General features: G+C 48.4%; 1 protein-coding gene across 2 annotated transcripts; it reads left to right on the top strand.

Moving 5' to 3' along the window:
• The first annotated feature begins 5,613 nt into the window (after positions 1-5,613).
• On the top strand, positions 5,614-9,445 carry SLAMF9 (SLAM family member 9). Of its 2 annotated transcripts, XM_049876032.1 has the most exons (4): positions 5,614-5,738; positions 6,342-6,683; positions 8,410-8,682; positions 9,092-9,445. In XM_049876032.1, the coding sequence occupies exons 1-4, from the start codon at positions 5,693-5,695 to the stop codon at positions 9,295-9,297; spliced, it is 867 nt and encodes a 288-aa protein (XP_049731989.1). In that variant the 5' UTR covers positions 5,614-5,692; the 3' UTR covers positions 9,298-9,445. The 2 variants fall into 2 exon arrangements, with proteins under 2 accessions (XP_049731989.1, XP_049731988.1); XM_049876031.1 differs by having other exon boundaries at positions 8,410-9,182.
• The last annotated feature ends 319 nt before the right edge of the window (positions 9,446-9,764 follow it).

Here is a 9,764-nt window from a genome sequence, read left to right as displayed (position 1 = left end):
AGTGTCACCAATTACATCAGTCATGTTGTGTGCCCAACACCAATGTCCAGTGCCAAATTCCCCATCACCGAAAACAAAGTCAATGCTCTGAGTTTCTAAACAATGGCTCCCCCTTTCTGCTCCCCTCTTGCCCCTGTAACCACTATTAAACTATGATCTCTACATATTTGCCTATTCTAAGTATTCATCGAAGGTATACTTGTTGAAAGGGTATAACACATAAGCTTTTGAACAGGTCCATAAGACCCTGGCGAGCTGTCTCCAGTCCACCTTTCCAGGCTCATCTCAACTATCCTCCACCTCACTCTCTCTGCCCACCTGGTGGGGATTCTGCCTGTGTCCGTGTGCCTTGCTCTCTCCCACCTCAGGTATCAAGCCCAGGTTGGTCCCTTTGCTGGGAACGATCTTTTCTCCTCTGTTGCATAATGACTCCTTTGGGTGCAGTTCAACAATTTGCAGACTGTTTTGTTTCTCTCCAGCCACCTTCATGGTTCAACTGAATAATCACTCTTTTAACCCTGGTGCTTAAAAAAAGGAAAGAAAAGAAAAGGAAACCATATATATCAAGTGCACAGGCAGGCCCCGGAATAGAAGACAGGTGTAGGTCTCAACATGCTTTGCCACAGGAGAGAGGTGATTTATTTGGGACTGACGGGTTTAATGGCTCCTCTGGAACCATGGTTTTGCTGTGTGGATCCCTGTCTTTCTAGATCCAAAGAGAAGCTGAGGAGAAAGCCTGATGAAAGGTTTTGCCCTTCATTAGCCCCTCATCCTCTCTGTCAGAACAGGATCAGCTTTTCACTGGTCCGCCTTTCCCAAGGCTGTGATATCAGAAGAATGGGGATGGGGGCAGCTGTCATTGGCTTATTTTGTTCCTTCTGACCCAGGCAGAAAAGAGAGGGGATCTAAATTTTGTTGACTCAATTACTTCGTCTTACATAATTGTGTCTTAGCTTAGGTTCCTCCCAAAGCAGAACTTTAGACAAGAACTTGGGTAGAAGAAGTCTTTCTGGGAAGTGATCAGAGACCAAAACTGAGAGAGCAGGGGGAAATGAGACAGGGAAGGGAAAAACGCCACTAAAGGGCGTGTCCATCCCTGATTAAGGGGATTGGTGGTTCAGTGGTAGAACTTCTGCCTTCCGTGCGAGAGACTCAGTTCAGTATCTGGCCGATACACCTCATGCGCAGCCGCCACTCGTTTGTCGGTGGAGGCTTGTGTGTTGCTGTGATGCCCCACAGGTTTCAGGGGAGCCTCCAGACTAAGACAGACTAGGAAGAAAGACCTGGTGATTACTTCTGAAAATCAGCCAGTGAAAACCCTAGAGATCACAACGGTCCGATCCCATTGTGCATGGTGCCACCATGAGTCAGGTGCAACTGGATGGCAGCTAACAACAACAACGACTGACTAACGCTATGGGCAACTGCGGTTCTGTCTCTGAGCAAACATGTAGAAAATGCCTCAGAACTGCCACATGGAGGCGAGGAGGCTGGGACATTCACCCACGGATTCCGTGCTCCGTTGGCTGGGGTTGCCTCTGGGGGGGTGTCCACTCCCCCTAGACTCGTTAGCTCTACTTGTGCTTGAGCTGAGTGGACTTCTTACTCTGCTGCAGAGTAAGCCCTGAAGTAGAAAAGCAGAGTCTGCCCAGGATGAAAACTGCAGGTGGGACTCAGTGGTGAAGCTGCCCACCACACAGCACAGAAAGGAAGTGGGACAAGGGACTCTGGTACAGGGAACCACAAGTGTCTGCTACAAGCAAGGGGTTAGAACGGGACTCTTCCTGCCTTGGTTACACTGAGGTGCCACTGTGACAGACAGAAGGGCATCAAAGGAGGTGTGAGAGACCTCTCCCCTTCCAGAATTCACGGGGGGAATTGAGGAGAGCCTGTCACTTCTCATCCATGGATGGAGAATTCAGAGAGGAAGGCTGGGAAAGAGATTCCTTTGGAAATAACTGTACTTTGCTGTGAGTTCCCACCTTGTCCCCAAAGGATAGGTGATATTATCTCAGACCGCAAGCCAGCTGAGGGGGACTCAAAGGGAAGATCTGGAGACACCTGAAATGTGTGCTCTGCAGGTGGGGGTCAGAGGGGACAGTGCCCAAGTCAGGCCTGGGAAAGTTAAAACAGACTGTGTACTAAGAGGAGACTTCACTAGGGAGCTGGGAATCTGGTGCGATGATGTACATTCTGGCATCTGTCAGAGCAAGGGATGCTTACAGGGGCAACTGAGGGCCACCCATGAGACATAGCCTGTTTGTGTGGTCCTGGTCCTGTACGTAGACACGGTTGAGGGTGTGAGGGAGAGTAGGGAAGGAGACTGGAGGTGTGTAGCTAGATGTCCAGGGGCTCAGGAAGGAGCTGAAAGGAGCACCCAGAATAGAGATACACCCACCTCAGGTCAAGGGCAGGGGAGAGAGCCAGTGGGAACTCTTTGGAACCCATCAACCTGCCCTTAAAACAAAATAATTCAACTTGGCCATGTGTTAGGCCTGCAGAATGCAAAGTTACTGTGCTAGGTAAGAATAATTTTACCACCTCCCCTCCCTCTCCACGTTTTTGGAGGGGACAGGGAATGAATGGAGAGGGTGAGTTGAGGGGGAGCATTGCTGAGGGAAGCAGAGGAGGGGGAGGTAGGCTGAGAGTGTGGAGAGGGCAAAGAGCCATTTTCCCCTTCCCATCTGTAGGCTTCCAGCCTGAAGCAGATCCAGGCTGGAGGAAGGGAGATTATCGGGATTTCGGATATTACATAGGACAAGACTTGCTCATTTCTGAACTGAGTCCGGGAACCATGGACTGCCCTGGGCTCTCATCTGGGGCAGGGGCAGGGTGAGATGGCCCTACTGAATAAGATCACAGGGTAGTGGGGGACGAAATGAAGCTGCATTTGGGTCAGAATCCAAGAGCCAGAATGAAAATCAGACTTGAAAGACAAGCTCTGAGAGATGACCTTCTCCACATTGGACCGAGAGGGCTTGGTAAGGACCCGGGTGGGAATTATTCCTCTCAAAAAAAAAAAAAAAACTTTTTTTTTCACACTCAGCAAGCATAACGTACTGTTTGTGCTTGCTGTGGAGAAAGGTTTACTAAATCTGAACAGAGTTACCTTTTCGCTGGTCAGCACACTCACTGCGGCAGCCACGGAGGTGCCCCAGCTGCAGCTACGAGGCTACGCTCTCCCCGGGCAGCTCCCAGCCCAAGACTCAGCACAGTGAGAGCTTGAGTGCCTGGACATTCCCGTCCAATGTGGCTTCCACCAATGGACCAGCTTCGCTCCAGAACTCCCTGCTGAGTCAGGAGAGACTTTGTTGGCTGCACCGAGCGGGCCCTGACTCATGGAGACCCCGTGCACAGCGGAAGGAAACCCTGCTGCCAGGTCCTGCACCATTCCCGTGCTTGGTTGCCAGTCAGGCCCTTGTGATCCACAGGGTTTTCACTGGCTGATTTTCAGAAGTAGATCACCAAGGCCTTTCTTCGTACTCTGTCTTAGTCTGGAGGCTCTGCCGAAAGTTTGAAAGTTCAGCATCATAGCAACACGCAAGCCTCCCCTGACAGTTGGGTGGTGGCTGTGGGTGAGGCACCTTGGCCAGGAGTTGAACCCAGGTCTCCTGCGTGGAAGGTGAGCCACCACTGCCCTCTTTACAGGCGTTGCCATCTGTAAGCCTCCTTCATGCCTGTCTCCAGCATCTCCTTGTTAGAGAGACTGCTATACTCACCCTTTCAAATCTGAACTTTACTTGTATCAACTTGTTTTCTTTTCTCCTTGCTTTTATTTTTTAACAAAGGGGAAGACCATTAAAAAAAAAGATTTTTTCATACTCACGCTGAAACCTGATCTACCTTAAAAAAAAAAAAAAAAAAACCTCAATCCTTCAATCTACTCCTAAATTGAACTTTAAGAACTATCCGCTTCATCCTATTCTTCACCTAGCAGATCTTACTCCTCCTTAAAGTCTCAGCTTCAATATAATTGCTCCTTGAAAGCATTTCCCGGACACTCTTGACACCAACTTTACTAAGTCTCCTTGTTATACTGCTGTTAGCTGCTGTTCAGTCTGCCTAAACTCATGGCACAACAGAACAAAACACTGCCCTGCCCTACGCCTTTCCCATGACTGATTGCAGGTGGGACTATTGGGATCCACAGAGTTTTCATTAGTTGCTTTTCAGAAGTAGATTGCCAGGCCTTTCCTCCTAGTCCCTCCTAGTCTGGAAGCTCTGCTGAATTCCATTCAGCATCATAGCAACATGAGAGCCTCCACCGACAGGAATCGAAACCAGGTCTCCCTCGCAGGAGGTGAGAATTCTACCATTGAACCACTTTCCTTTGGTAGAACTCACCAAACTTGTATTTACTTGTCCAATGTCAGTTGTTAGCCTATGAGCTTCGTGAAGTCAGGATCTAAGTCTTGGAAACTGCTGACCCCCTGGCATTTAGGGCAGAATCTGGGCCACAGAAACTGCTCAATAAATGTTTGATCAAGCACTGAATTTGCTAATTCAAAGATACGAAATGTTGGCACAGGGCCAGAACTGAATATATCTGCCCCCATTGTGCCCTTGGTCTTGAGATAAAGACTCTTGCTTCCTCACCACAACATAGAATTATTGAATATTGGAAAAAACTTAAAACATTATTTAGTCTAATTATCCATTTGATGCCAAAGATGTTGCAGAAAATCCAAGCAAGTGACTGTCCAGTCTTAGCTTGAATTCCAGGGACAGAAACTACCTCCCAAGGCTACTCATTGCATCCTAGACAACTCCATCACCAGGAATTTTTTTCCTGCTCTGATCTCCTGTGCGCACCCTGAGTCTGATTTCCTGTAGCTTGAGCGACATCATATTCTCAGTGAATGATTTAAAGTCTTTCTATAACATTAACAACCTGGACCAGCTCTCTGGTCCAAACTGATTTTTTAAAACAGATTTAAATTCTTCCCCCTCTGAATAGCCTCTCAAGTGAGAACGTAACTAGCTTTAAATAGAAAGTCTTCACTAATTCATCTGTTCCAGAAATATCAATGGAGTGCTAACATGTGTCTAGCATGGGGACCAGCAATAGCAGGACCTACAGAGGAGACAAAAGATGGAGTCTCTCTGAGGAGATAAAAATGCTTATAAGATCAGATGATCACAGCAACATAGGGCTGCCGAGGGACAGCTAAGGCAAAGGACGCCACCAGCCAAATGCCAAGTCTACCTGGGAAGTGTTCGAAGAGTTTGGGGTGGGTAATGTGGATGGGAGTCTGGGAATACAGAGGACATGGAGTATACGAAGGCTCCATTTAGGAAGCCAGATTTTAGCTGGGCTTGGTGGGACAACATGACCCCATATGTATCAGAGTAGAACTGTGCTCCATAGGGTTTCAACAGTTGATTTTTCAGAAGTAGATCACCAGGCCTTTCTTCTGAGGTGCCTCTCAGTGGACCGGAACCACTTGAGCAAACACAAGTCAGTGGGAACACCATCTTGACAATCAGGCTTTGAGAGCGAACTCTCTTCATGGGCAAGGAGGGGCTTAGTGAGGAGGGAGGAAGTAACAGGGCTGCTGAATAGGGTAAGCATCATTTCCTTCTCCTCAGGACTGTTAATCAGTCACTCTGTGGCTGGGATGTCTCCTGACAGTTGTCTTCCTCACAGCACTGGGGGCTGACCAAGTCACACCTTTGAGCACAGGCTGCTGGCATGGGGGCTCTTGCTTGGCTGGTCCTTCTCTTGTTGCTCCTGGAAGGTGAGTGAGACCTCCTACTTCTGCATGTGAGTTTCTCCCTCTCTCTCTGTCCTCCTGGTCTGCTGGGACCTGGGCCAGCCAGCCTCTTCCTCTGGGGCTAAATGCTTCAGCTTTTCTGAAATAATGAGAAGTAGGAGTCCTGGTGTTGTGGTGGTTAAGAGCTCAGCTGCTAACCAAAATGTCAGCAGTTCAAATCCACTAGTCGCTCCCTGAAAGCCCTATGGGGCAGTTCTAGTCTGTCCTACAGGGTTGCTATGAGTCAGAATAGACTCAACAGCAATAAGTTTGGTTTTGGTTGGGTTTAGGATGTGGCTTCAGGGCAGGACCAAGAGATGAGGGAACCTGGGGACATGAAACGGGGAGAAGCCTAGGATGGCAGAAGGAGAAGGTGAAACTTGGGGATGAGGGCACAAATGGAAGCCAGCCTCTGGTATGTGCTTAACGTAGGTGCAGCAGAAAGCTAGAGCCAGAAGAGGCAGCTGGAGGACAAGATAAACCAATAAAACTACATTCTCCTCCCTTGAGACCACCGCCCCACAGCCAGGCACAGCAGCCCCGACAACTGCTGGGCTGTCTCCATCTCTTTTCTTCTTATGTCTGCAGCCAAAGGGGACTCTGGAGATGGTACAGATCCTGAGGAAGTAGTGGCTGTTCTTCAGGAGTCCATCAGCCTTTCCCTGGAAACACCACCAGATGAAGAGTTTGAGAACGTTATCTGGTCCTCCCACATACGGCTGGCAACTGTGGTGCCAGGGAAAAAGGGAAACCCAGCTGCCATTACGGTGATCAATCCTCGCTACCAGGGCCGAGTGAGCTTCCTGGGCCCCAGCTACTCTCTGCAGATCAGCAATCTGAGCTGGGAGGATGCAGGACCTTACCATGCCCAGATCAACCTGAGGACGTCCCAGAGCTCTACCATGCAGCGTTACAATCTACGAGTCTACCGTGAGTTTACACTGGGAACCACACCACTGCTTGTCTGGCTCTCCTGGGCTTCCTGTGACTCTGGATTATGGTTTGAGGGGCTGGGACGAGGAGAGGGACAGTCTCCAGTCTGTCCAACCCCACTATCTGAGCTGCAGCAACAGCCAAAGTGACCTGTGACAATGAGGCTCTGCGGCACTGAGGCATCCCCAGGCAGGTGCCCCACACAGTGAGAGGGATGGGGCTTCATGCATAGATCCTTCAGGGGGCCAGGTGTCATTGCAGTGTCTTCTCAGGGAAGGAACCTGCCCTGTTAGGTCTTTGGTCATTTCATTTCTCTACCAGTGAGATTTTTGTATCTCGGCAATGAACACGATCTATTCTTGAGCCTTTCATCCCTGAGTGTTATTTGAGGGATACGAGGGTACTAGTGGAAACCCTGGTGGCGTAGTGGTTAAGAGCTACAGCTGCTAACCAAAAGGTTGGCAGTTCGAATCCACCAGGTGCTCCTTGGAAACTATATGGGGCAGTTCTACTCTGTCCTATAGGGTCGCCATGAATTAGAATCAACTTGACGGCAACAGATTTTTTTTTGTTCTTTTGGTTTTAGGGTACTAATCAGTATCTCCTTGTTATGATGCTAAACTGCTCCAGTAGAGCTTCCAGAGTAAGACAGGCCAGGAAGAAAGGTCTGGCAATCTACTTCTGAAAATCAGCCAATGAAAACCCTATGGATCACAACAGCCTGATCCTGGGGTTGCCATGAGTCAGGGACCAACTCGACAGCAGCTAACAAAAAATCAGTATCTGCCCTCTACTTGAACATACATTTCTTCTTAGTGTCTGCCACACTGACTGATATCCTACCTTGAATCCTAAAGAGACACTGATTAAAATATAAATAATCCTAGGAGGAGTGACAATATTTTATGGGACCCAGGAGGTAGAATGGGGTTCGGAGGAAGGTGGGTGTTATGGATTGAATTATGTCCCCTAAAAATGTGTGTCAACCTGGCTAGGCCATGATTCCCAGTACTGTGTGATTGTCCATTATTTTGTCATCTGATGTGGTTTTCCTATGTGTTGTAAATCCTACCTCTATGATGTTAATAAGGCGGGATTAGTGGCAGTTATGTCAATAAGGCAGGATTCAATCTACAAGATTAGGTTGTGTCTTAAGTCCATCTCTTTTGAGATATAAAAGAGAGAAGCAATCAGAGAGACACGGGGAGCTCATATCACCAAGATACAAGAGTTTGGAGAATAACATGTTCTTTGGACCCAGGGTCCCTGTGCTGAGAAACTCCTTGACTGAGGAAGATTGATGACAAAGAGCTTCCCCCAGAACCGACAGAGAGAGAAAGACTTCCCTTGGAACTGGCACCCTGAATTTGGACTTCTAGCCTCCTAGACTGTGAGAGAATAAATTTCTCTTTGTTAAAGCCATCCATTTGTGAGATTTCTGTTATAGCAGCACTAGATAACTAAGGCAGCGGGGTATAAAGATGCGAGAGAAGGCAGAAGGAGAAGGTGGAAGATGCCAAAGGCAGGTCTTCCTACCTCAGCAACTGTCAAGGGGGCCCTGGAGCCACAGATTGTGTGGTGGTTGTTTTTTGTTTGTCTTTGTGTATTTGTTGTAGGTAAAGGGTCCTCAGAGGGTAGCACCAGGACCCCAGAGTTGACGAATTTAGGAAAACAACTGACTCCTGATTGTTTAGAGGGTTTTTTGTGTTCCCCTGTCCTCTAGAACGGCTGTTGGAGCCCCGAGTCACTGTGAACTTTAAGATCTCTGGGAAAGATGCCTGTAATATATCCCTGACATGCTCCATGGAGAAGGCAGGCATGGATGTAACCTACAGCTGGATATCCTCGGGGGACAGCATTGATATAGCCCATGAAGGTCCTGTTCTCAGCACATCCTGGAGGCCTGGGGAGGATCCTCTCTCCTACACTTGCATGGCTAGCAACCCTGTCAGCAACGTCAGCTCCCATCGAATTCATGCTGGGCTTTTCTGTGCAGGTACCAGGAGACCAGAGATAGCCCCTGAACCACTAGGACATGTGCCTCAAGGCCATTCTCTGGAGGAAGGAACCACCATCTTCCTCCCCAAACTCCTCCAAGAGAGCACATGGAAGACAGAAGCTACCCCTTCCCGCAACTGGATTGGGGAGGGGTCCTGCCTCTTTCTGCCCCCAACTTCCAATGGTGTCTTCTCTTCGTCATCTTCAGACCACTCCCCTGATCTCAGTTCCTTCTGTGCATAGAATGTATATTTACAAAGACACTTGCAAAAGGACATCAACTGTTCGATGTCAACTTATGAACTTGAGACCCCCTCTGTGAAATTTGGTGTAGATGTCTATTCCCTAATCTTAACTTGATCCTTCACTCTAACAAGTCCTTCTTTCCTTCCTTTTTTCCATTCCAGATCCTGGCTTTCCTTCTGAGAAGGCTTCATCTACCTTCTGCCTCCTGGCCAAGGGATTGCTCCTTCTCTTGCTCTTGGTAATTCTGGCTGTGGGGCTCTGGGTCGTCTGGGTCCAGAAAAGATGCCAAACACCAAAGGTGAAGAAACTCAAGAGAAACAGAATGAAACTTAGGAAAAAGGGAAAGCCTGGCCCCAGCCTAGCCTGACAGCCTGGTGGGGACCTCTGTCCTTAGCTTTGTTTCTTCCCAGCCCCCAAGGAATCCTTCCTTCAGCTCTTCTCCCCCCAGGAGGCTCATGGGTGAATATCCTAAGGGTCATGCTTCTTGAGGGAAGTCTGGCAATAAAGTTAAATTAAGTGACCACCACTCTGGAGGAGTTGTGTTTGGTTCTTCTGTCCTCACTGGGCCTGGCTCTTGCAAAACTCACTTCCATAACTTTTCCTTCTATTCTTGGTGCCCCTCCTCCAAGCCCAAGTGCTTTTCCAAGCCTTTCTTTAGGGAGGAAAGTGAGTCTAAAAGATCCATTCACAATGCAGCTTTGGTATGATATTATTCACTGCCTATCTCACTTTCCACCAACACACATACCATTTACATTTTAAACAAGAAAAGCAAGAGGTTGCTTTTAACCTAATGGAACCTGTGACTCCTAAATGGTAGAATAGCACTTAGGA

Source organism: Elephas maximus, chromosome 3, assembly GCF_024166365.1.
Source record: "Elephas maximus indicus isolate mEleMax1 chromosome 3, mEleMax1 primary haplotype, whole genome shotgun sequence".
NCBI lineage: Eukaryota > Metazoa > Chordata > Mammalia > Proboscidea > Elephantidae > Elephas > Elephas maximus.
The sequence above is the reverse complement of the archived record's forward strand: the minus strand, read 5'-3'. Positions and strand labels throughout refer to the sequence as shown.

Excerpts from the sequence above, each read along its gene's own strand:
- SLAMF9 (XM_049876031.1), top strand. The coding sequence starts at position 5,693 with ATGGGGGCTCTTGCTTGGCTGGTCCTTCTCTTGTTGCTCCTGGAAG. Across the intron at positions 5,739-6,341 it reads TCTCTTGTTGCTCCTGGAAG|CCAAAGGGGACTCTGGAGAT; the intron begins GTGAGTGAGACC and ends TTATGTCTGCAG. Across the intron at positions 6,684-8,409 it reads TTACAATCTACGAGTCTACC|AACGGCTGTTGGAGCCCCGA; the intron begins GTGAGTTTACAC and ends CCTGTCCTCTAG.